The 27,705-nt window shown below is 39.9% G+C and overlaps 1 protein-coding gene across 5 annotated transcripts in view; it reads right to left on the bottom strand.

Annotated features, from left to right (window-relative positions):
- The window catches only part of RBMS2 (RNA binding motif single stranded interacting protein 2), a 46,052-nt gene that overhangs the window by 16,819 nt on the left and 1,528 nt on the right, over positions 1-27,705 (bottom strand). For 3 of the 5 annotated variants that reach the window (XM_088800094.1, XM_088800082.1, XM_088800078.1), the window contains 5 exons: positions 27,445-27,696; positions 7,254-7,420; positions 2,747-2,805; positions 1,798-1,889; positions 223-380 (listed from right to left, as the gene is read on the bottom strand). In XM_088800094.1, coding sequence (XP_088656220.1) covers positions 223-380; positions 1,798-1,889; positions 2,747-2,805; positions 7,254-7,420; positions 27,445-27,510 — 542 coding nt within the window. In that variant the 5' untranslated portion in view covers positions 27,511-27,696. The remainder of the gene's footprint in view (positions 1-222; positions 381-1,797; positions 1,890-2,746; positions 2,806-7,253; positions 7,421-27,444; positions 27,697-27,705) is intronic. The other 2 variants (XM_088800091.1, XM_088800087.1) reach the window with 1 other exon arrangement.

Below are 27,705 nucleotides of genomic sequence, written 5' to 3'. Positions count from 1 at the left end.
CAAAGGAAAGGCTAGAGTAGCAGGAAGTAATGGGGAAAGAATAAAGATTTGGGGGCACATGTTAAGTATTGGGACCTATAATTAAGTGAACTTTTGATTTACCATCAAGTACTTCTGGCTATAGTTTGGTCCCTTTGGGGGGGGGGGTGGTATGGATTTTTTTAGTGACTTTCTAAGTGACATTCTTTATTAACCTCATTTTCTATTCCTGGCACCACTCACCTTGCAAAGCCAACCCCTCTGCTGGTCCCACTGGTGTCTCGAAGGATTCGAGTGGAGATAACCTGGCCAAAGGGCTTCAACATTCCCTCCAGTTCTTGCTCATCCATTGACAGTGGGAGGTTTGATATGTATAAATTTGTGGGGTCCTGCTCCTGTTGCTATGAAAATAAAAGTGAGAAAATGAAGCTCACATCTGTTATCCGTCTCCCACCTTCAGCCCTCATCCACAAAATGATATTTCAGAAAAGTTATAGTAGGAAGGGTGCCACGTAAACAAAGAGAATCTTAACAACTATTTGTAACACCTAGTCCCACTACCCTGGGTTGTATATTGAATCCTGGCAAAAAAAAAAAAAGGCAGATTTCCTATTACAAGTGCTGTACAAGCCCACAATACAAGTCATTGGTAAAGTTTTGCCTGTCTCTTTAAGAACTAGGCCGCGCAGCCCTGCCCCCTCCCTGCAACAGCCTGTCCCAGAGGCTGGATTCTCATGGACTGCCTGGTTCCCTGGCTGGATTGTTTTGAGTAATCCTCCCTCCCCCCCTCTTCCGGCCACAGCAGACTCCTCTGTGTAGGAATGCCTGTTCACTCCCTGATGGAGGAAAAGCAGGAAGAGGGAGAAGGGGAAAGGGAAGGCAGTGTGCTGGGGGCTGCACTCAGGGACACATGTATAGCTTACTGGGTCACTACGGAGCCCTGAAAGTTCTAGTCTCAAAGGAACTCAGAAGACTCCTGCACTCTACTGCCAGAGGGCTTTTCTTCAGAAAGAAGCGCTGGGAGAGCCCTTCCAGTGGGCAGAACGTACACAATGGCTATAACTTCCCACAGCTGTAGTTGTAAGAATTTTATAAGCAGTCACTCTGCTCTAGACTGTGGGTCACCAGCAACCTTAATCGCTCTCTGCCTTTCCCTTCAGGGCTTCCATTTTCTTTAACTGTTAAAGAAAAGGTGGCTGATAGACCTGCCTCATTGCTCTACACAGAGTATTCACAATGACTTCACAAAAGCAAGGGGACAATTCCCACCTAAGAGAAGAAGGGAGAGAAAAGCCTCTAGTTTCCTAGCTGTCTAGATCAAAATGAAAGCTCGAGACAGAGCTGAGAAGGAGAGACAGTCTCCTTCCTGGCTGTGGCTTCCCTCTTCCTCTCCCCCTCCCCAGGGGACAGCGCTGGGAGCTGCAGCGCACCCTTCTGAACTTCTGAGATGCACAGCTGGCTTCTTCAGAGAATGTTGCAAAACTACCACCGGCTGTGTGGTATGGAAGTGAGAGGCCAGGGTGGGGAAGGGGAAACAGCAGGGGCAAGGGAAGACGTCTGCTGACCTTCTTGCCTGCTTATAATACTTGATGAGAAGAAAAGAGTTGACAGAGCTCCTTGCCACAGATTCTGAACACCATCTTCCTCTAGCTGCCAAGGGGTGCTCACTGGGGGCCTGGCCCAGACTGTCTTTGACCAGATATAGTCACCAAGCCGCGCAGATGGCCCTTGCCCATCAAGTTAATGGTTCTTAAACCCTCTGGGGGCCTTGAACTGGACCAACCCCTCGGAGGAATAGACAAGGGGTGGTACCCTTACCTTTGCCATCTGTGCCTGTACACCACTGGCTTTCAGGGCTGTTACAGCTTTCTGTGCAGCTGAAGGACTGTCAAAGTCCACAAAGCCATAGCCTGGAACAGGGAAACAGCATCACTAGGCAGTGGGAGTGTAAGGGAGGAAGGAGGCCCAGCTTTGCAGGAGACAGAAGAGGAGTTATAATCCGCGTGATAGAAGAGGTAGGGAGAAAAGAGAAGTTAAAGGTTTCAGGTAGTTACCCATGTGCCCCTCAAACCCTGTGAGATGTGGTCTCCTTTACAGCTAAGAATGCCACGGGTAACGAGGTGGTTGTGGTGTCCTTGCCTTTCTCCCTCCCCCTTAAGAAATCTGAGGTTTCAGGAACTTGGCTCTTTTCATAAACCACAGCCTCCCCCCAATTCTAGAAGAACCCCTTCCTCTTTTCTAGCCACACCCCAGAAATGTTAGGCATGTAGGGAGCACAGCTTTTTCATTGCAGGCAGACACCTGCTGGAAGGAAGAAGCCCCTCCCCGCCCCAACCTACATACCTCTCCCCTCCTTCTACTTTCCACCCCCTCCTAGAACTGCTCAAAACCCCAACAAAATATTCATCCACAAAATAATACTACCAAATCATCCCCCCACCACCACCAAAAAGAATTTACAATGCTTTCCTAAGGAGAGATAACCTCACCTATCCATATCCACCATTCCACCATCCAATCCAGGGAAACATGAGGTCTAAAGTAAGCCCAAAGGACTCAAAGACTCTCTGTGCGGGCTTCTAGCTTTGGGTCCCCAAAATAGCATTTTCAGCTCTAGTTATCTGGTCACTAAAGAATCTAAATATCTGCTAGGCTTTTCAGCCTGAAAACTTTAGAGACTCCTCTCTGGCCTTTCAGCAGTAAAGGGCAGAGACAGGGATGGCCTCACTCACAGCTGCTCTCCATCAGCAAGAGCAGGTATTCTCACCTTTGCATTTGTTTGTAGTCTTATCCAGGATGGCTTTAGTGGAGACAATCTTGCCATATCTAAGGGAGAAGGAAACATAAAGTGATGACCTTGGGGCAGGGATTCAGAAAAGGACAGAGACTGAGACATCTGGATGAATCCATGTCCTTTCTCCACTCCCACTAGGACAACTGATCCTACTCAAACCTTAATAAAGACAAAGAAGAATTGAATTTAAACGTCACACTTATCATAGAAATGTATTCCCCAAAGGTACCTACAAGAAATAAGGTAACTGTAGTAGTCCTTACAGTACCAACATATATCTCTCTTCTTCTCCCACTAAAACAGATACCACTTGGAAAGAGACTACTGTCTTTTGGGGAAAACAGCTTGGCGATGTCCACCTAGCACAGTGTGTAAGGGCAGAGCTCATGCTAGAATTCCTTGAGGACTAAAAATAATCCTTGATATTACTTATCTTCTTTAGGACAAATACCATTCCTCCTATGACAAACCTACAGACACTTCATTCCCTACCCCTCTGCTGCCCCCGATTGAAGGTCAACCTGAGTCAAACTGCTTTTGTTCCAATCCTGGTTCTGCCACTTTGTAGCTATGTGGGATGTTGGACAACCTTTCTGTGCCTCAGTCTCATCAAATGTCAAAGAGACAGGATTGCTGGGAATATGAAATGAGTTTATGAATATGAAGCACTAATATCTACCACATGGTAAACACTGGAAAATTCTGAGCTGTTATTATTATATTCAAGGGACCTCAATTTTAATCTACTGCAAATTTCTCTCTCTTGCTTTACTGTATTCTAAGACTTCTATTTTTCATGGTCAAGATTTGAGTGTGTTCGGAGGAGAGTGGGCACAAGAGCAGCACAACACCAGTGTTAAGGGAATTATCTAAAACTTGGTGATAAGGCAACGTGAGGACTGTACATCCTTTCAATGTCATTTGGGAACATAGTCTAATGGTCCCCTTTAAGGTATATTTCATTATCTAGCAGGATGTTCCTTTGTTTAACTTACTCTTTACTACCAACTGGGGCCCAAAATTTGTGAAGATACATATTAACTTGTAGATTTTTAACCAGTAGAAATGCATATAATTTCGATACAATGGAAAAGATAACTTTTATTTCCTATAGAATATAAACCAGTTTTGTATGTAACCTAGCAATCTAATTGCATCATCTTCTCAGTACCTGTAAATACTTAGTCCTTCAAATGCTCTTCGAACCCATTTTACCATCCTCCTGGTTCCTTCATTAATGAGTAAAATAAATCTTTGGCATGTGCTCACCTATATTTGTATGAGAGTCATGTTTTTCAACTTTTTTTAAAACTATACTTTAGCAGCAGAGTTCCCCAAAGTTGAGCAGTGGAATATCACAGGTCAGGGAGTATATTAGAAGTGCTGCACTAGAAAGAAGTCGCTACATTCCACTCAAGGAGGGTGAAAATATTAAAGAAACAGAACAGAAATCACTAACAAAGTCAGAAGTACAAGATTTAACTGAAAACAGTTGGCAGGGACTGAATTTGAGACCAATACCCCAAACAACCAATTTTTTCTACCTCTCCTCTCATCCCTAGAGAACATAGGGTGATTGATGTATTTGTTTCACTCCTTGGCGGCCTCTCACTGACTTTCTTAGCGGGGCTTCTGCGACCCAATGAATTAGAGAGAATAAGCTAAGCAATGCCCTAGAGGCTGGGAAAAGAACACATTCAAATGGGATGGGGGGTGGGGGGATGGTACTTGAATGTGGTGACCCTAGCCCTTCAGGGCTACATACTTGGATTCTTTCCCAAATTTAGGCAAAGGAAGGGATTCATGAGACTAGGCCAGAGGACACACATGCTGCTATCCCTCCCAAGGCCCCAGGGTGGAGCCTGCTGTGGTCTGAGCAGCCTGAGACTTTGAGCTCAGAATTTCCACAGCAGCTGGCAACAGCTGGGTTTGCTGCTGCTTCCTCCTCGGAAGAAGGAGCCCCTCCAAGAAACCAGGAGTTCCAGTCCCAGGCTCCATGCCTCTCCTTCCTGCCCATCAGGGCTTAGGATCCAGTAACTTTTATTTCCCCAACAGAGAAAACTGGGACAAAGGCAAGAAGTCCTTCTTTGCATATGAAACACCCTTTCTAGAAAGGTTTAACTCGCAGCTCAAAGCCTCAAGAGGGTTCTACCCACCTGTTCTTCTCAGCCTCCCTTTCATCATTACTCATGTAGCACCTATTCTTTCCCTGCCTCATTCCTACTTCTCCATAGTCCCGTATTGGGCTCCTTACATCCATCCTACATGCTGACCCTGACTATTTTCATCCCTTCAGACACAGCGGAAGGTAAGGCAACGGTTGGAAAGGGCAAAATGAAAGTCTACAAGTATAATGAAGTAGAATTGAGTTTTTTCTCTGTCTTGTAAAATGAGAGGATTTTTGTAGCACATATTTAGGACAAGAAACACGAGGTGCAGAAATCAAGGAACTAGGGCCGGCCGGGTAGCTCAGGTGGTTGGAGCTCCATGCTCCTATCTCCGAAGGCTGCTGGTTCGATTCCCACATGGGCCAGTGGGCTCTCAACCACAAGGTTGCTGGTTCAACTCCGAGTCCTACAAGGGATGGTGGGCTCTGCCCCCTGCAACTAAGATTGAACACGGCACCTTGAGCTGAGCTGCCGCTGAGCTCCTGGATGGCTCAGTTGGTTGGAGCACATCCTCTCAACCATGAGGTTGCCGGTTCGACTCCCGCAAGGGATGGTGGGCTATGCCCCCTGCATCTAGTAACAGCAACTGGACCTGGAGCTGAGCTGCGCCCTCCACAACTAAGACTGAAAGGACAACAACTTGAAGCTGAACGGCACCCTCCACAACTAAGATTGAAAGGATAACAATTTGACTTGGGAAAAAAATAAAGTCCTGGAAGTACACACTGTTCCCCAATAAAGTCCTGTTCCCCTTCCCCAATAAAATCTTAAAAAAAAAAAAAAAAAAACTTTAAAAAAAAAAGAAGAAAAAAATCAAGGAACTAGACTGATATGACACTCTTTTTCCTGATAAACCAACATTTCTGCCAATTTCCATTCCCCCAAAATATTACTAGTCCTAGACAAAGTTCCATTTAAATACCTTTCTATAAAGTAAGCTGAAGTAAACGAACCATTTTTGTACGTACACCTAGCCTTTAGAGATTGAGTTTGTGTGGCCTAGTGCTAGCAAAAATCCATATGATTTGCGTGGACCAAACAAACTACTTACTACCTCAGAAGAGTAAGGGATTTATAGAGGACATCTGATGCCTTATACGACTACATTTTGGGGGCAAAATATTCTGCCTCTCCAGGATTTGGAACACTAGAACTTACTATACTGTTGTGGGAGTTGGAATTAGTTTAACCACTTCAGAAAATTGTTTAGTAGCATCTACAAAAGCTGAACAAATGTATATCCTATGAGTCAGAAATTTTACTCCTAGGTGTAGACCCAACATACTTGTAAATGTGTACACACATGCACAAAAGACATGTACAGGTTCATAGCAACACTGTTCATATTCAAGTAGATGCCTTTGGGGGTGGGGAGGAGACAGTACCTGAGAGGGGGTAACATTCTGAAGAGCTGGTAATGTTCTATTTCACCCGTGAATATTCACTGTTGTACATACACTTACGATTTTTGCACTTTTGTGTACACTTGTTATACTTCAAAACAAAGCTTAAAAACATGGTAAATTTACACAGTCTAAGGTTGCTATTTCTCTTTCTACCATTCACTTACCCAAATTAAATTTCCCTGCTCCCCATTAATGTCCCCATCCCACCCCCCCGACTTCTTCCTCTAATCATTCCCCCCAACTGTATTGTTTGAAACACACATTTTTCTGCCAAATGGAATGGTGCTAGCATTTCTGCACTTTTGCAATTTTTCCGGCATTCCTTATTGGGCTAATTCCACAATAGCTATCTCCATCTCATGACGCAAATCTAGGCTGAAGAACCCAAAAAATCTTTAGGGGGTAGAGGCAGAGTGACAGCCTCTTTCTCTACCTTCTTCTCTATCCACTAATTTGAGGACTCCTCTAGTTCACTGGGAATATCTCTAGCTGCAGAAACTCTCCTAAGTATACAGTTCAATTGGCTAGTCCCATTTTCTTCTATTCCCACTACTGGCTCTCACTGCCTTCTAATCAGTATCTTTGGAGATGCTGAACATTTCTATTCAAGGCGTAAGGACAGGAATCTTTCCACTTAGACCATCAGTTCTAGATACCCGCTGGAAACAAAGTCATATACTAAGCTTCAAAGGCCAGCCGTATCCTGGCTTTCCTCAAAGAAACACGTAAAGGTTTCATATATTAGTAGCAGGTAGTATCTCTTTAAGAGAGGCTGTTGAGAAACCTTATGACTATGGAGTAGAAGCAAAATAATATTGCATTTCAGAATAAGAGTATCTGGCAAAAAGCCAGTATCACCAAATCTGTACTGTCCCTGGAAGCCTACCCACACATACCCCAACTTACGACTGACACAACTTGACAAGGTCCTGGTCAGTAGTGCCTGGTTGCAATCCCCGGATGTACAGGTTGGTTTTGCTCAGCTGGTCATTTCCATTGCTCCCACTGTTACTGTTAGGGGTACTGTTATTTGGACTAGGTGGTGCCATCTGCTGAGACAATGACACATATGGCTGCAGGGAGACATGAGGAACAGAAGGTCAAAATGATTATATATTTAGATGTTGGAGAATAAGGAAGATCCTGACCTCTTGGAAAAAATGATTCCAAACTTTAACAGCAATGAACTCAATAGACAGTTAAAAAAAAAAAAACTAAAGGAATTCCTCTCTGCCATAGAATATGTAAACACATAACTGTTCTACCTATTCTTCAGGAATAATGAGAGGCCAGAATAAGCTTGTTAAGGTATCAAAAAAAGGTACTTTATTATAGTGGAATGTTTTTTCATACAGATGCTAGAGAACACAATGTACGCCTCTTAAGTAAACTGTGTAATGAGACAAGACTAATAAAATCTGGGTTCCATTCAAAAATGATGAAGAGGAAATAATAAAAATTTAGCAATTCATGAAGTATAAATGAGTTGAACATAGATTATGTAAAAAACTATAGAATATGAGAGCTGCAAATACCTGCAAGAGCTTGAAAATTATTGTGAACTTAGACAAATAAAATGAAATACTACTTACCATGTCAGGTAGTAAAAAATAAATTTTTTTGTAATACTAATAGGGGTTTAGTCATAAGTTATTTACAAGTTTTAAAGGTTTAAATAAATTAACAATAGACACATTATGGTCAAGGAAACCCGGAATTGGGGGTGAAACATCTCTAATCTTTCACAACCGATACGAGGACAGGCAACCAGACCCTGCTACACATTTTTTAGGAACTTCTGTTAGAGACAAAACACCAGGCTGGCTGGAACATGGATCCATTCATTCATGGCATATTTTATAGCCTTATGCTCTAATCAAGCTTCTAGTGTTTGTTTATATTTGGTTTATCATACTCTAAATTTGCATAATCACCTATAATAGAATGCATTTTACTATATCACAGTAATATTCCAGTTCTTCCTTGGCTTAAAACATTTGATAGTATAAATCTATTTGGAATTATTTTAAAATGCTAGTTTTCATCTACAGGTTTCTTTCCCTCTCTCTCTCTCTTTCTGGTGGTGATGGTGGTAAGGGACTGGATTAGTAACAGAAGAAAAAGAGAACCATGATTATCAAAGGGGAAATTTTCCCTCCAAAGAATCTTAATTAATGTGAAATGTGCCCCTTATATTTCATGTCTCTGACCTTTAGCAAATTGCAAAATAAAAATCTTTACTTGGGTTAAATATGTTGAAGCAGGTATTTCCCCACGTTTATCAATACAGGCAGACCTTGGAGATACCACGGTGCAGTTCTAGACCACAACAATAATAAACCTAATATCACAATACAGTGGGTCACACAAATGTTTCGGTTTCCCAAATGTATATAAAACTTATGTTCAGGGGCCGGCCCGGTGGCTCAGGCTGTTAGACCTCCATGCTCCTAACTCCGAAGGCTGCTGGTTCGATTCCCACATGGGCCAGTGGGTTCTCAACCACAAGGTTGCCGGTTCAACTCCTCGAGTCCCGCAAGGGATGGTGGGCTCCGCCCCCTGCAACTAAGATTGAACACAGCACCTTGAGCTGAGCTGCCTCCTGGATAGCTCAGTTGGTTGGAGCACATCCTCTCAACCATGAGGTTGCCGGTTCGACTCCCGCAAGGGATGGTGGGCTATGCCCCCTGCAACTAGAAAACGGCAACTAGACCTGGAGCTGAGCTGCGCCCAACACAACTAAGACTGAAAGGACAACAACTTGAAGCTGAACGGCACCCTCCACAACTAAGATTGAAAGGACAACAACTTGACTTAGAAAAAAGGCCTGGAAATACACACTGTTCCCCAATAAAGTCCTGTTCCCCTTCCCCAATAAAATCTTTTTTAAAAAACCCAAAAAACAACAAAAAAACTTATGTTCACACTATGCGCAGTCTATTAAGTGTGCAATAATAGCATTATGTCTAAAAAAGCTACTGTACATACCTTAATTAAAAAATACTTTATTGCTGAAAACGCTAACCATCATGTGAGCCTTCAGTGTGTCCTATCTTTTGGCTGGGAGAGGCTCTTCCCTTGATGTTGATGGCTGCTGACTGCTCAGGAGGTGGTTGCTGAAAGTTGGGATGGATATGGCAATTTCTTAAAATAAGACAACATGAAGTTTGCTGCATCAATTGACTCTTCTTTTCATGAATGAGTTCTCTGTAGCATGTAATGCTGCTTGACAGCATTTTATCCACAATCTTCTTTCAAAATGGAGTCAATCCTCTCAAAACCTGCTGCTGCTTAATCAACTAAACTTATGTAATATTCTAAAGCCTTTGTCATTTCAACAATCTTCACAGCATCTTCACCAGGGGTAGATTCCATATCAAGAAACCACTTTTTTGCTTATCCGTAAGAACTTATCCAACTTCACATCCGTTGAAGTTTTATCATGAGATGCAGCAATTCAGTCCCATCTTCAGGCTCCACTTCTAATTCTAGTTCTCTTGCTTTCTCCACATCTGCAGTTACTTCCTCCACTGAAGTCTTAAACATCTCATAGTCATCTGTGAGGGTTGGATTCAACTTCTTCCAAACTCCTATTAATGTTGATATTTTGACTCTTCCCATGAATTACGAATGTTCTTAATGGCATACAGAACGGTGAATCCTTTCCAGGTTTTCAATTTACTTTGCCCAGATCCATCAGAAGAATCACTAACTATGGCAACGATAGACTTACAAAATGTGTTTCTTACTATTAAATAGTAAGACTTGAAAGTCAAAATTACTCCTTGGCCCATGGGCTGCAGAAGGATGTTGTGTTAGTAGCCATGAAACCAACATTAATCTCCTTGTACATCTCCATCAGAGCTCTTGGGTGACCAGATGCATTGTCAATAAGCAGTAATATTTCGAAAGGAATCTTTTTTTCTGTGCAATAGGTCTCAACAGTGGGCTTAAAATTTTCAGTAAACGATGTTGCAAACAGATATTCTGTCATCAGGCTTTGTTGTTTCATTTATAGAGCACAGGCAGAGTAGATTTAGCATAAATCTTCTTAAAGGGCCCTAGAATTTGTGGAATGGTAAATGAGCATTTGTTTCAACTTAAAGTCACCAGCTGCATTAGCCCCTAACAAGAGAGTCAGCCTGCCCTTTAAAGTCAGGCATTAATTTCTCTCTAGCTATGAAAGTCCCAGATGGTGTCTTCTTCTACTATAAGGCTGTTTTGTCTACATTGAAAATCTGTTGTTTAGTGTATCCACCTCATTAATTAATTATCGTAGCTACATCCTCTGGATCACTTGCTGCAGCTTCTACATCAGCACCTACTGCTGCATCTTGTACTTTTATGTTACGGAGACAGCTCCTTTCTTTAAACCTCATGAACCAATCTCTACTAGCTTCAAACTTTTATTCTACAGCTTTTCATCTCTCTCAGCCTTCACAGAATTGAAGAGTTAGGGCCTGCTCTAGATTAGGTTTTGGCTTAAGAGAATGTTGTGGGTGGTTTAATCTTCTGTCCAGACCACTAAAACTTTCTCCATATCAGCAATCAGGCTGTTTCGTTTTTTATCATTCATGTGTTCACTGAAGTAGTACTTTTAATTTGCATTCACAAGTTGGCTAACTGTTTGGTGCAAGAGGCCTAGCTTTCAGCCTATTTCAACTTTTGACATGCCTTCCGCACTAAGCTTAATTATTTTCACCTTCTGATTTAAAGTGAGAGACGTGTGATTCTTCCTTTCACTTGAACTTGGAGGTCACTGTAGAGTTATTAATTGGCCTAATTTCAATATTGTTGTGTCTCAGGGAATAGGGAGGCCAGAGGAAAGGGAGAGAGATGGGGGAATGGCTGGTGGGTGGAGAAGTCAGAACACATATAACATTCATTGATGAAGTTTGCTGTCTTATATGGGTACAGTTTGTGGCACCCCCAAAATAATTACAATAGTAACATCAAAAATCACTGATCACCATAACAAATATAATAATAATGAAAAGGTTTGAAATATTGCAAGAAGTACCAAAGTGTGGCACAGAGACAGGAAGTGAGCAAATGTTGGAAAAAATGGCACCGATAGACTTGCTTGATGGATGGTTGCCACAAACCTTCAATTTGTTAAAAAAAATACAATATCTGCAAAGTACAATAAAGCAAAACACAATAATACAAAGTATGCCTGTATACCACTATGGAAAATCATCAATTCATAAATGAAGACAGCGGAGAGGAAGAAAGGGATTACAAGACAGCCAGAAAACAATTAACAAGATGACAATAATAAGTTCTTACATAGTGATAATTATTTTAAATGTAAATAGATTAAAAAGGCACAGAGTCGCTGAACACATAAAAAACAAGATCCAACTATATACTGCCTACAAAAGACTCATTTCAGCTACAAGGACACATATAGAAACAAAGTGAAGGGTTGAAAAACGATATTCCACATAAATGGAAACCAAAAGAAAGCAAAGATAACTATACTTATATCAGGAAAAAAATAGACTTTAAGTAAAAATAATTTAACAATAGACAAAGAAAGTTGTTACATAATGATGAAGTGGTCAATTCATCATGAGGATATAACATTTATAAATATACATACATCCATTATCAGAGCTCCTGGATATATTAAGCAAATACTAGCGGATCTGAAGGGAGAAATAGACAACAATACAGTAAGAGTAGGTGACTTCAATATCCTTCTTTTAACAATGGATAGATCACCCAGACCAGAAAATCAATATGTAAACGTTGGACTTGAACTATACTTTAGAACAAATGGACCTAACAGAATATTGTATCCAAAAGCAACAAAATATACATTCTTCTCAAGTGCACATGGTACATTCTCCAGGACAGAACCTATGCTGGGTCACAAAACAAGTCTCAGCAAATTTAAAAATACTAAAATCACACCAAGTATCTTTTCTGACCAAAATGGTATAAAACTAGAAATCAGTTAACAGGAGGAAAACTGGAAAATTCAGATATGTGGAAATTAAACAACACACTCCTGAACAACCTATAGGTCAAATATGAAATTTTTAAAACATCCTGAAACAAACAAAAATAGAAACACAACACACCAAAACTTATGGGATACAGCAAAAGCTGCTCTAAGAGGGAAGTTTGTAGTGATAAATGGCTACCTTAAGGGAAAAAAATCTCAAATAAACAACCTCAAAGAACTAGAAAAGGAAGAACAAATTAAGCCCAAAGATAGAAGGAAAAAAGAAGATTAAAGATTGGAGCAGAAATAAATGAAATAGAGATAGAAAAACAATAGAAAAGATCAACAAAACTAAGTGTTGGTTTTTTTAAAAGATAAACAAAATGGACAAACTTTTAGCTAGACTTACCAAGAAAAAGAGAGGACCCAAATAAAATTATAAATGGAAGATAAAACATTCATTACAACTGATACCACAGAAATAACCACAAGAGGTTGCTATGAATAATTATATGTCACCAAAATGGAAAATCTAAAATAAAAGCATAAAGTCTTAGTAAGATACAACCTATGCAGTCTTAATCATGAAAAATAAAACAGAAAATCTTAACAGACTAATAACAAGTAAGAAGAATGAATCAGCAATCAAACACTTCCCAACAAAGAAAAGCCTGGGACCAGACAGTTTCATGGGTGAATTCTACCAAGGATCTGAAAGAGAATTAACACAAATTCTTCTCAAACTCTTGCAGAAAATTGAAGAGGAGGGAACACTCCCAAATTCACTTTACAAGGCCAGCATTACCCTGATACCAAAGCCAGATAAGGACACTACAAGAAAACAACAGACCAAAATCCCTGATGAATATAGATGAAAAAATTCTCAACAAAACATTAGCAAAATAAATTCAACATCACATTAAAAAGATCATGCACCATGATCAAGTCAAATTTATCCCTGGGACGCAAAGATGGTTCAACATACACAAATCAATAAATATGATATACCACATTAATAGACTCAAAGACAAAAAAATCACATGATCATCTCAATAGATGCAGAAAGAGCAACCAACAAAATTCAACATCCTTTCATGATAAAAATGCTCAACAAATTGGGTATAGGAGGAACACACCTCAAAATAATAAAAGCCATATATAACAAGCCCACAGCTATCATACTCAATGGTGAAAGGTTGAAAGCTTTTCTTCTAAGGTCAGAAACAAGACAAGGGTTCCCACTCTGACAACCCCTACTCAACAATTAAGTTCGCGAACTTGCTACCGTGCACTTACATTGGCAGCACTGTACAAACAGCTCAGTAAGATTTCATAACCTTGGTATATCAGTGTCTCAGAGCTGTGTTCATGTCGACATGTGGTGGTATCTTGCCGAGTGGCATTCGTTATTGTTGTTGCGTGTTTTTGTGTGCCATCGTGAGAACGTCTGAACTTGAATTAGAGTAACGAACAAACATTAAATTTCTTGTTACACTTGGCAAGAGTGGAAGTGAAATCAGGGACATGTCAGTCCAAGTTTATGGGAAGAATGCCATGAAGAAAACGGCAGTGTACAAATGGATTAAACGTTTTTCTGAGGGGAGAGAATGTGTCACTGATGAAGAGAGGTCAGCGCAGCCAGTAACGAGCAGAACTGACAAAAACATTGCAAAACTTCGTCAAATTGTGCATCAAAATCATCGGCTGACTGTGAGAAGCACAGCAGACCAAGTAAACATCGATAGAGAAACAGTGGGAAAATCTTAACTGAAAATCTTGGCAGGAGAAAGGTGTGCGCTAAAATGGTCCCCGAAGGAGCTCTTGCATCACGACAATGCACCAGCTCACACGACACTGTCTGTGAGGGAGTTTTTAGCCAGTAAACAAATAACTATATTGGAACACCCTCCCTACTCACCTGATCTGGCCCCCAATGACTTCTTTACCTGAAGATAAAGGAAATATTGAAAGGAAGACATTTTGATGAAATTCAGGACATCAAATATGATATGACTACAGCTCTGATGGCCATTCCAGAAAGAGTTCCAAAATTGCTTTGAAGGGTGGACTAGGTGCTGGCATCTGTGCATAGCTTCCCAAGGGGAGTACTTCGAAGGTGACCGTAGTGATATTCAGCAATGAGGTATATAGCACTTTTTCTAGGATAAGTTTGCGAACTTAATTGTCACTCCTTATATGTAATTATCTCTAAAGCCTCCCAAATCCCACCAAAATTATTATAAAAGTATAAAAAAGATATAAACCTCCCAGGACAAAGAAAACAGATAACACATCCCAACATTTTAGAAGCTGGATATCAGATGGATACATGATATACAACTTAGAAAAGAAAAGCAAGCTAAAACCTAATAGGAAGAAAACAAGGAGCAAGGTGATTCTCCTCTAAAATTCCAGAAAGGCTCAGAAATTAGAGGCACCAAGTACCTAAAAAGACAGGGTTGTTAACCACACAATCAGGCTACCACTGCCCTACTTCCATCCCCCCACCCCCCATAATAAGAAGAAAACTAGTTTATTCTTTCGGTAGATTGCACCAGAGGGACTCTGGATTCATAGCCACTAAGCACAGCTGAGTGGGACAAGTACTAAACTGAAAACATGAGGATGAAGTAATACCCACAGTCATTTCTCCATCCCCACCCTCCTAAGAGATTGGAGGATTTCCCTTTGGGGCAACTGACCAGCCCAATAGAACAGCTTTATAAACGATGACATTCAGCTCTCTCCCCATACAACAGCTTGATCACCTATAGAGAAGTCCACCATTTGGTAAGGTTTTCCCATACCAACAGGGCTGCCATTTGTTTTTTTAAAGCCTTCCACTCAAACAGCCAAAAATCATGAGACATTTAAGGAAAACCTCTGAAGTCAATGACCAAAACAAACAGAAAACCAAAAAAGGAACTCAAAAGAAAAAGAGACAAGACAGAAGAAAACTTAGTAAGAATTAAGAGTCTCAAGAAATTTAAACAAAAATATTTCATCTATGAAGCAAAAACAAAATTCAATAAAAAAGGAATATACAGAGACAAAAAAAAGTTCTTGGAAATTAAAATTACGATAGTAGATATTAAAAATATCCATAGAAGGGCTAGAAGAAAAACAAGATAAAAGAAATATCCCAGAAAGTAAAACTCAAAGATTAAACAATAGAAAATATAGTAATTCCCCCCTATCTGCAGGAGATACGTTCCAAGACCCCCAGTGGATACTTGAAACTGTGGATAGTACCAAACCCTATATATATACTGTTTTTTCCTATACACGCATTCCTATTATAAAGTTTAATTTATAAATTAGGCACAGTAAGAGGTTAATAACAATAACTAGTAATAGAATAATTATAACAATATACTGTAATAAAGTCACGTGAATGTGGTCTCTCTCTGTTTCTCCAGTAATTTTTATATTTTTCAGTCCAAACCTATTTTTGAATCTGTATAACCATCCCTTACTTTCAGTGAACGGCTTGGTGTCACTCATTTCAGGGGATCCCTTGCTAAAATCTTTGTATAGGCTCACTGCTTTCTGGCACAACATGTTGCCATCAATCAGAACACGTTTTCTGTTCAGATCTTCCACCCACAAATTTAATGCATTTTCCATCTTTTTTTTTTCTTTTTTTTTTTCATTTTAACAAAGCACTTAACACTCACTGTGGCTGTCACTTTTGCAGTTTGAGGTGCGACAACAAGACTGGCACAAACTTCTTTTACCTTCTTCACAGTTTTACAGATAGAAGATTCATTCTTACTATAGATCTTAGCTACCTCCGATTTTTCTTCTTTTCTTACTAAATCGAGCAACTTTCACTTCTTCACTTAAAAGAAGCTCTTTACGGTTTCTCTTTGCCTTAATCTGAATTGCCAGCATCACTACTCGTGCACTTTGGGGCCATTATTGAGTAAAATAGGGGGTTACTTGAACACAAGCACTGTGATAGGGAGACAGTCGATGTGATAACCGAGAGGCCTACCGAGTGACTAACGGCCAGGTAGCGTAAACAGCGTGGAGATGCTGGACGAATGATTCATGTACCAGGCAGGACAGAGCTGGAGCATGTGCAATTTCATCACACAACTCAGGATGATGTCCGATTTAAAACCTATGCATTTTTTGCTTCCTCATTCAAGGGGGAAAGAACAGTTTTTTTCAACAAGTGATATAAGGAAAACTGGATATCCACCCGCAAAAGAATGAAGTTGGACCCTTACCTTACACTATATACAAAAATTAACTCAAAATGGATCAAACACCTAAACATAAGAATTAAAACTATAAAACTCTTGGAAGAAAACACAGGGGAAAAGTTTCATGAGATTGGATTTGACAACTTCTTAGATATGACACCAAAAGCATAGGCAACAAAAGAAAAAAATAGATAAACTGAACTATATCAAAATAAAAAACTTCTGGGGTAGCTGGATGGCTCAGTTGGTTAGAGCACGAGCTCTGAGCAACAGTGGTTGCCGGTTCAATTCCTACATGGGCCAGTGAGCTGCGCCCTCTACAACTAGATTGAAGACAACAAGCTGCCTCTGAGCTTCCGGAGGGATGGCCAAATGGCTCAGTTGAACGGCTCTCAATGCCAGTTCAATTCCTACATGGGATGGTAGGCTGCGCCTCCTGCAACTAAAGATTGAAAATGGCAACTGGACTTGGAGCTGAGCTGCCCCCTCCACAGCTAAATTGAAGGACAACTACTTTGAGCTGATGGGCCCTGGAGAAACAGTGTTCCCCAATATTCCCCAATAAAAAATAAAATTTAATTTAATTTAAAAAAAGAATATGAAAGTTATTGTAGATCTTTATAAGAGCAGGTGGAGTGGTGGAGTAAAAGCCTAGTTAGATTGGATTTAAGAAAGAATGAGAGTCATCTGACATTATCAACCAGTAGGGAAGATGTAAATCTACAGTAAAAATTACACATTATTGACAAACAAGTCTGGTACACTGAGAAAGCAAGTTAGCATTATGTCTTTAAGGTGAACATTCACAGGCCTATGACTCAGCAATCCCACTCCCAGATAAAAACCCAAGAAGAATTCTTACACAAAGTTGCCATAAACATGTGAGAATGTTCAGAGCAGCAATATTAGGAAGAGCAAAAACAAACTGACAAGCCCAGAAACAATCCAAAAACTCATTGGCAGGAGAATGGATAAACAAATAAATTATGGTATACTCACAAAATGAAATATTATATGGCATTGAAAAATGAATAAACCACAGCTGCATAAAACATGAATCATGAAAATGTATTATTGAGTGGGGGGAAAAACCCCAGACGACTATGTATTGCAATAAGGCAACATGGTAGTGGTTGAAAGGACAGATTAGGAGGAGCCAGACTATTTGGGTTCAAATCTCAGCTGGGCCATTCACTAACAATGTGATTATCAAACTCTCTGTACCTCATTTTTTCTCTCCTGTAAAATTTCTCGTCTAATAATATTAAGTATAATAATTAGTTCTATAATATTAGAACAATATAAACAAGCAAATTAAGCATGGTTTTAAACTATATTCTTTAAAAAGCAATAGAATGATAAATATAAAATTTAAGAGAGTGTTACCTTTAGAGGGGAGGTAGGAGATGGGATGGGGAGAAACTCATAATGACATGCAATTTATAGGCAATGATTCTAGTTCTTGAGTTGGAAGATGGGTTTACAGGTCTTCCTCTTAATGTTATGCTTTCTAAGTACACGTAATCTTTTATACTATCAAATAATATATTCTGGGTGGTGAACACACAATGGGATTTATAGATGATGTAATACAGAATTGTACACCTGAAATCTATGGAATTTTACTAAAAATTGTCACCCCAATAAATTAAAAAAATAAAAATAAAAATAAAGAAAAAATAATAATATATTAAATAAAAGAAAAAATAATGAAAGGAAATAAACTGAAGACACCAAGTATATACACTCCTGAATAAACTCTTTCAAGATATATTACTGTAAAGAGAAGAAGAAAAACAAGGCAGCAGCCGTAAGAAGTGTCATCAAGAAAAAGGATTTTTTTGATAAAAGAAATGTCTATTTACATGCTGACATGTGATTACAAATATAAATATTACTGATCCTCAAAACAATCCAGTAAAGTATATCCAGTAAAGTACTTTAAGATAAAGAACTCAAGGTCAGAGAGCCTAAGAAACTTGGAAGTATGTCACGCAGCTAGTAAGTGACAAAAGCACATTTAAATTCAGATCTCTCTAACTCCGTATCTCATGATTTGTACAGAACACAATGCTGCCTTCTTTTGTTTAACCTTAATTTAACGCCTAACATTATCTGAATACATTTATTAGGATATATTTTTAAAGTATCTACTAGATAGGCTTAAGGTGCTGTATCAGGTGTTTTGGAGACTTATAAATTGAATAACCTTTACAGAGTTTACACTCCAGCAATGAAATAAGACAGTTGCCTCAATGATTCTCATACAATGCAAAATTATGTATACCATATATGAACTACAAAATAGTATGAAGGCTGAGAAAAAAGGTCCCCTTTGGGGCTGAGAGGTGGAGGGATTTGGAGAAGCTTTATAGAAGAGGTAATATTCCAGCTGAACTTAAAGGGTAGTTGAAAGACAGTTTTGACTGAGCTCTTAAAGGGCCACTATCATGCCTTAACCCCAAGGCCTAGAATGCAGGAGCTGTTTAATGAATGTAGGATGAGTGAACGAATGAACAGAAAGGCCATTCCAAAAGGAAGCGAAAACAACAAAAAAGGATCAGAGGCTGAATACATAAGGCCCACAACAAAAGGATCAGAGTGGGAGGGAGAGGAATATGAACATATATATTTGGAAAACAAGTATTGATGATCATTGACTCATCATGATTTCCTTTTATATTTTTGCTCCCATATCTCCTATTTTTAAGAAAATTCTGTCAACACTACCCCCATCCTCTTCCAGCCTTTGCCTCATTCCTCTGCTCCCTATCTTTTTTAAATAACAATTTTATTGAGATATAATTTACATACCATGTAATTAACCCCTTTAAAGTATAAATGCAAAGCTATTTAAATCACAGAGTTGTGCAACCATTAACCACGATCAATTTTAGAACATTTTAATTACCCCAAAAAGAAACCCAATACTCATTACTAGTCACTGACCATTTTCCCCAAACCATCCCCCTTCCCCCAGCCATAGGCAACCACTAATCTGCTTTCTAGCTCTAAGGATTTGCCTATTCTGGACATTTCACATAAAAGGGAGCATAATATATGTGGTCTTTTGTGAGTGACTTCTTTTACTAGCATAATGTTTTCAAGGTTCAGCCACTTTATAGAAAGTATCAGTACTCTATTCCTTTTTATTACTGAATAAAATGCCATCGTATGGGTATCTACAATATTTATTTATGCATTCATCAGTTGAGGGATATTTGAGTTGTTTCCACTTTGGGGCTATTATGAACAATGCAGCTATGAATATCGGTGTACAGGTTTTAGTGTGGATATACATTTTAATTTCTTGGGTTATACCTAGGCGTGTGTTTAACCTTTTAAGGAACTGCCAAACTGTTTTCCAAAGAAGCTGCACTATTTTACATTCCCACCAGTTGTATGAAGGGTCTAATTATTCTACATTATGACCTATCTTTTTTTTCCTTTTAAAGATTTTATTGGGGAAGGGGAACAGGACTTTATTGGGGAACAGTGTGTACTTCCAGGACTTTTTCAAAGTCAAGTTGTTGTCCTTTCAATCTTAGTTGTGGAGGGCGCAGCTCAGCTCCGGGTCCAGTTGCCATTGTTAGTTGCAGGGGGCACAGCCCACCATCCCTTCCTTGTAGGAGTTGAGGAATTCAACCAGCAAACTTGTGGTTGAGAGCCCACTGGCCCATATGAGAATCGAACCAGCAGCCTTCAGTGTTAGGAGCACGGAGCTCCAACCACCTGAGCCACAGGGGCCGGCCAATTACCTGTCTTTTTTATTACAGCTAGTGGATGTGAAGTGGTATCTCACTGTGGTTTTGATATGCATTTTCTCAATGGATAATGATGCTTAGCATCTTTTCATGCCTATTTGTAGATCTTCTTTGGAGAAATATCTATTCAGATCTTTAGCTCATTTTTCAAATTTTTTTTCTTTCCCCTTTCTTCCACCTCCCCACCCACTCTGGCTCACACGGTAGCCTACAGCAACACTCAGCAGCTGACAGCAGATCACACCAACCTCCGGTTGCCAACCTCTGGCTGCTCACGCACGGCAGCGCTCACGCACGGCAGCCCACCTCCAGGGAGAGCTGTTGTTCACAATCTTAGCTGTAGAGGGGAGGGCACTGCTCACTGGCCCATGTGGGAATCGAACCGGCAACCTCGGCGTTAGTAGCACGGCACTCCAACCACCTGAGCCACCAGTCCAGCGCAGCCCATTTTTCAATTGGGTTCTGCTCTCCATCTTAATCAAAGTTCTTAAAAGATTAGTCTAGGGAAGCCCGGTAGCTCAGGTGGTTGGAGCTCCATGCTTCTAACTCCGAAGGCTGCCGGTTTGATTCCCACATGGGCCAGTGGGCTCTCAACCACAAGGTTGCCGGTTCAACTCCTCGAGTCCCGCAAAGGATGGTGGGCTCTGCCCCCTGCAACTAAGATTGAACACGGCACCTTGAGCTGAGCTGCCTCCCAGATGGCTCCGTTGGTTGGAGCCCATCCTCTCAACCACAAGGTTGCCAGTTCGACACCCGCAAATGATGGTGGGCTGCGCCCCCTGCAACTGGCAACGGCAACTGGACCTGGAGCTGAGCTGCGCCCTCCACAACTAAGACTGATAGGACAACAACTTGACTTGCATAAAATCCTGGAAGTACACACTGTTCCCCAATAAAGTCCTGTTCCCCTTCCCCAATAAAATCTTAAAAAAAAAAAAAAAAAAAAAAAAGATTAGTCTATATACACCACCAATACTTCCTTAACCTTGTTTCACTCACCAACTCACTCCAACCTTGCTTTTGCAAACTATGGTTTGCACATGTGCATTTTAATTCCAACTGACCTCTTATTCTAATCTATATTTTCTCTTGTCCTCTTTCTCTATATTTTTCTGTTTTACAGCATATTTTCTTATGGAATGAGAAATACAAACCAACAACCATAGGGCATTTCTAGAGAACTACAGGTAACACAACTGGCTATAGCAGAGTGAATGTAATAGAATCATGGCGGGTGATAAAAATTATGACAGACTTTAACAAACATGATCAGTCCAGAGGGTATGTGGGAGGAGTTGGGCTTATGGGAGGAGTTCTTGCACTCTATGGCATCGAAAGAACCCTACAGGAAGAACTCTATGCTTAAAATGAAGCTCTATGGTTGTAACTGCTCCTCTCCTTAACTTCCTTTTCCTCTCTATAAATATGTCTCCATTTTGGCACACAGGGCCGTGTGGCTTGCCATGTCTGCATGTACTGGGTTGCAACGCTTTCTCTCCCACCCCACCACCCAATAAGTCCTTGTGGGGACAGAGCCCCAGAGAGTAGTTTACAGGCTCTCGGCCTCACATGGAAAGGTGCTGGCTCGGCTGTGGCCGGTTAGCCGATTGGCTGCTGGTATTACTGCTGCGGCTACGGAGGAGAGCCGAGGACTGCCAAGGACTGACGAGGATTGCCGAGGAGCCAAGGAGAGCGGAAGAGGAGAGCGGAAGAGAGGAGACGAACAGGGTCGAGAGAGTGGAGGAGAGTCGTTGGTCCGTCAGCGGAAAGGCGGAAGGCAGGTCGCATGTCCGGTGGGCCCAGCCTCCAGTGAGACCATAGTGGTATGACTCCCCTACCTATGGCTCCGTGGGTGTTCCTTTTTGGCCTCACTATATCCTGCGTTCTTGTGTGGGGAGCGAGAGTAGAGACCCCACAGGCCGCCCTGCCTGAAAAATGGCACGGCAAGCAGGCCTCCGCGCACAACAAATGGCGCAGCAAGCAGGGTCTCCCGCACGACAAATGGCGCAGCGAGCAGGGTCTCCCGCACGACAGTCCTTTTTGGTGATGAAACGCCTAGTTGATACTGAGTGTTTTTCTGTCGACAGGGGGACATAGGCAAGGCAAGGAAAGGCTGGGTAAATAGTGGGTATTGGGCTAGGGATTTAACTTTGTTTAGCATGTAATATATAGTCATTAAAGATTTTTTATACAAGAAATGCTCAGCATTGGAATGTTGAAAGGTTGTTCTGGCAACAGTATAAAATTACCTAGGGCAAGGGGGTTGAGGCAGAGAAATAGGAATCAAGGAGATTGTGTGGGATGTTTATTATCAAAGTAAAGATAACCTGTATTGAGAGCGTCAATTAGTGTAGTAGGGTTAAAAAGGAAAAGGAGGAATCAATGGAAAGACGTTACCATTAAACTTTAACCAACTGAGTTAACTTTATTACTAATAACAGAACTAGTAGCTGCTGCCCTCAGTCAAGAGATGTTAGACCTTAAAGTTCTTACTTAGTCCTCAGTTCTACTAAATTGAATTTGATGGAAACTAGATGAAAATGTAGTAAATACAAAAAAGTTCTCTCTCCCTGTTTGAACTATAAACGATTATAGTACTGCTTCCCACTTTCTTCTCTCTAGAGTAAATACTTCTGAAAATTTCAGGTAACTCAAGCTTCTAAAAGACTGAAGATCTGGCAAAGCGCACCAGTCAGTTTTACTCTCATCATTGCCTCCCACCCTCAGTTGGTCTTCAATGTGTTAAGATGAAAAGAAAATAGAAATTTATGCAAAGTAGGCCGGGGAAGGCAAATTATCCCAAGTTAAACTGCAGTCCCATTTTTTTTTTTTTTTCCAAAGGAAATGGTTGTTGATACTCTGAGGAGTTAAATTATAATAACACATGCCAGGAAGATGATGTCAGCGAAAGGCGTGGTTAGGCCCTTTACAAGTCTGAAATTCCTTTAGTTCCAAACATTTCCTCTTTCAATCTCACCTATATTCAAATCTCTCCACTAAGGGAACTCTGAAACATTGGAGAAACTGTTGAGACTTTAGAACACTGATGTTTTTACTTCAGTTTTTTTTAATGAATCAAGAATAATTGAAGGCTACTAAAATATTTTTTAAATGTACATTATTTTGCAGAATTTCTCTTTGAAATCCACATTTTCCCCGTTCTGTGACTATTTTAATTTCAAAAAAAGGACTGGATATTCAACCCTCCATCCTGAGAAAGAATCTGCTTGTATTAGGCATTATACATTTGCTGATCGATTCCTATATTTACCACAGCCAAAAAAGAATATGAAAACTATGCTTGTCATGGGCTCCTCAGGAAACGACTTCCCTGATAAGTGAAGTATACAAATATCTTTCAAAATAAAACAATCCTACTTTTTAAAATCAAGTAAATAAAATTAATACACTTTGAAATAAGCAAGTAACAACAGTGGTATACAAATAGCTTTTCAAACTGAGCTCACTGGCAATTATTTTTATTCCACAAACTAGAACTAATAACTACAGTAAGTTATGACATAAAAATTCTTAAAGTAGCAGATCTTTACAGATCTATTATTTCTAGATTTCTATATAGCGTAATGATGGACAACAAAAGCAGATTTAAACATTTTTTAACTTTATTGAGGTAACATTGGTTAATAACATATAAATTTCAGGTGTACATTATCATTCAATATCTGTATATTCTATTGTGTGCTCACCACCAAAAGTCTAGTTTCTTTTTGTTACCATATATTTAACCCCTTTACCCAGTCTGCCCTCCCCATACACCCCTGCCCCTCTGGTATCCACCATTCTGTGGTCTGTGTCTTAGAATTTTTGGGTTTTGTTGTTGTTGTTCATTTGTTACTTTTTTGTTGCATATTCCACATATGAGTGAACTCATACAGTTATGGTCCTTTTTCGTCTAACTTATTCCACTTAGCATAATACTCTCAAGAGCCATCCAAGTTGTTTCAAATAACAATCTTTCATCTTTTTTATGGCTGAACAGTATCCCATTGTGTACATATACCACATCTTGTTTATCCATTCATCCATCAGTGGACACTTAGGTTGTTTCCACATCTTGGTTATTGTAAATAGTGCTGCAATGAACATAGGGGTACACAAATCTTTTCCAATTAGTGTTTTCATGTTCTTCAGATCAGATAAATACCCAGAAGAGGAACTGTTAGATAACCTGTTAGTTCTATTCTTAATTTTTTAAGAAAACTCCATACTGTTTTCTACTGTGGCTGCACCAATTTATAATCCGACCAACACTGTACAACGGTTCTCTCTTCTCCACATCCTCACCAACACATAATTGTTTTTTTCTCTTTTTGATAATAGCCACTCTAACAGGTGTGAGATAATATCTCATTGTGGTTTTGATTTGCATTTCCCTAATAATTAGTGGTGTTGAACATCTTTTCATATGCCTTTTGGCCATTGGTATGTCTTCCTTGGAAAAATACATATTTGGATCCTCTGCCTGTTTTTTAATCAGATAGTTTTGTTGTTGTTGTTGTTCAGTTGTATGAGTTCTTTATATATTTTGGATATTAACCTCTTATTGGAAGTATCATTTGCAAATGCCTTCTCCCATTAGGTTGGTTGCCCTTTTGTTTTGTTGATGGTTTCCTCTACTGTGGAGAATCTTTTTAGTTTGATGTGGTACTGTTTGTTTATTGCTTTTGGTGTCAAACTCACAAAAAACATCACTGTGACCAATGTCCAGAAGCTTAGTGCTTATGTTTTCTTCCATGTATTTTACTGTTTCTGGTCTTACATCCAAGTCTTTGGTCCATTTTGAGTCAATTTGTGGTATAAGACAGTGATCTAGTTTTATTTTTTTGCATGTGGCTGTCCAGTTTTCCCAACACCATTCATTGAAGAGACTTTCTTTTCTCCATCGTGTATTCTTGGCTCCTTTATCGTAAATTAGTTGCCCATATATGCATGGGTTTATTTCTGGGCTCTCAATTCTATTTCATTGGTCTGCGTTTGTGTTTTCTTTAAAGCAGATATTTATAATTTGTACTTTTTCAGAAGTTTAGAGTTTGACTGTTCTTTATTTTATTTTAGTTTTTAAAATGTATTAGACAGGTTCAAGAACTTTATTACATAGGCTTGTTCTATTTGAGAAACTAAGTTCTTGATAGAAACGGCAAATAAGCCAATGTCAAAATTAAAATTTTACCTTGTCATAGAAAAAAGTCTGGTAGGATACATACACCAAACTGCTAAAAGTTCTTTTCCTGAGGGATGAGATATGGGTAAGGAAAGACTTGACTTTTAATTTTATATACCTCCTTATGCTTATTTTTTTAATGGGCATGTCTTACATTTACTACTAAAAACTAATAAAAGTTATTTTTTAAACTTAACTTTGAGTGTAAAAACACACAAATTACATAAGCAAACCGATCCAAAATACTCTCCCCACAAAGAGAAATGAACACATTAAGCTCTATATATCAACACAAAAACAAACAGCCATGTGTAATGCTTTAGTTTAAATACATACAATATGCACAAACCTATATATACACACAAGGAGTCATATATATATAGCCACAAAGTGATGTCATCATAACATTGACCCATAAGAACCCAAAGAATTCTTGACAAATACATTAGTAAATATGTATCTAACCCTCCCACGATGTTTGCTGAATTTTCTCAAACCTTACAAGGTATCAGGAAGAGATATAAGATATGAATCCAAATTCATAATCATACCTCTTGTCCCCTATACTATCCTAGATTTAGACGATAGTTAAATGTTTTTTATCCTACAAGTGCGAAAGAGGGTAGAGAGCTAAGGAAAGAGAAGATTTTAGATAGCATTATATACACAAAACCCCTAATAGGAAAAAAACTAATTTCTATAATTAATTTTACTTTATTTTAATGGGTCTGGGTAACCTGAAAGACTTGGCAGGAAAAAACTAGGAAGGACACTTTCATACAGTACTATACAAGATTTGAAAAGAATAAAGACAGATGAAATATCCCTCTATCAAAATCATATATTCATATATGTGTGTGTATATTATATATGTTATGGATAACCAACAAATACATATGGACCATATTTCTTAAGGATATAAACAGAATGAATACCATATAAACTAACACCGCTAAACTAACACTAAGTGTTTTGGGGTCTAAATGTTTACCTACTGCCTTGATCAGATACTTTGTTTAAATCTACCTGTAAATCTCTTTAGGTATATGAGAAACAACAGGAATCCTGCCAACCCTCCAACATGCCTTCAGATGATCAAAAGATCCCTGAATATCTACGGTACCTTTTTCTTCAAAGAACAGCTACAGCACCAAGAGAGGGTAAAGGGTATTTCTGTTCCAGCGTGAAGTTCCTCCTAATCAGTACTGTGTGCCCTGAAATTCCAAGAAACTGCCAAGGCTATTCCCTGGCAAATGTGGGCATGATTGTCCACCTCTCCCCCAAACTGCTCATGTGCCCAAGCGTAGCACAACTCTGGCAGCCTCAGGTTTACCCTAAAGACTCCAAAGATCCCTGCTGACCCTGACTATCTGCAGATTTCCAAGCACCAGCTCAGCAGCAAAACCCAAGGAATCACAGAGCTTTCTGCCTTAATCCCAAGGTGTGTCTTCTCTTAAAACGCCTTCCCTTCGGGCTGGGTGTGGTAGGGTCTCTGTCTAATCTAGAAGAGTACACCCAGTTCTGGATGAAACTGTTGTGATTTCACTGACTGTATTTCTGCTACCTGATAATGCTGGTGGAATGGGTGCGAAAGAAAATGGGGTGGGGGAGCATGGAAACAGTTAATCAAAAAGATGAGGGGGTGGGCTGGGGGCCAGAGTCTGAGATGACATATTATCCCTGTGGAGACAGGCTATATCAGCAGGAGGTCAAACTAACTTCTTTTCACAAAGATACACACTTGCAAGCTTGATTTGTTTTTAATTCCCCTGCTTTCTCAGGCCTCACATACAAAGACTGTAAATTCCTGGAACTTCAGAACCAGGTGAGAAAAGATGCCGAAAGTGGTTGAAAAGGGAGAGGAGCTGGAGAGGTGCTAAGATGAGAGAGGAACCCCTTTCCTGTCTTAAGAGAATGTTAAAGCCAAGGGCACTCCGGATCCCCAGAAAAGGAAGTAGCTGAATTCCAAAAAAGCACTTTTCCCTACCTTCTTGTTGTTCTTGTTATAGCCAAAAGTCGAAATCCCAGGTCTGGAAGCCACTGATAGCAGCATTTTCTCTTTAATGATTGGGAGCTGAGAGAAAGAAGAGGGAGAGGGACAGGGAGGGGGGAGAGAAAAGGAGAGAGAGGGGGAGGGAGAAAGGGAGAGGAAAAGAGAGAGGGAGAAAGAGAGGGAGGCAGAGGGAGGGAGGAAGAGGGAAGGAGAAGGGAGGGGGAGGAGAAAGGGGGAGAAAAGGAGCTAGAGGGA

This window comes from Rhinolophus sinicus, chromosome 1, assembly GCF_057876585.1.
Source record: "Rhinolophus sinicus isolate RSI-liver-muscle chromosome 1, RSI-T2T, whole genome shotgun sequence".
NCBI lineage: Eukaryota > Metazoa > Chordata > Mammalia > Chiroptera > Rhinolophidae > Rhinolophus > Rhinolophus sinicus.
Note: the sequence above shows the minus strand (reverse complement) of the source record. Positions and strands in the feature narration are given on the sequence as shown.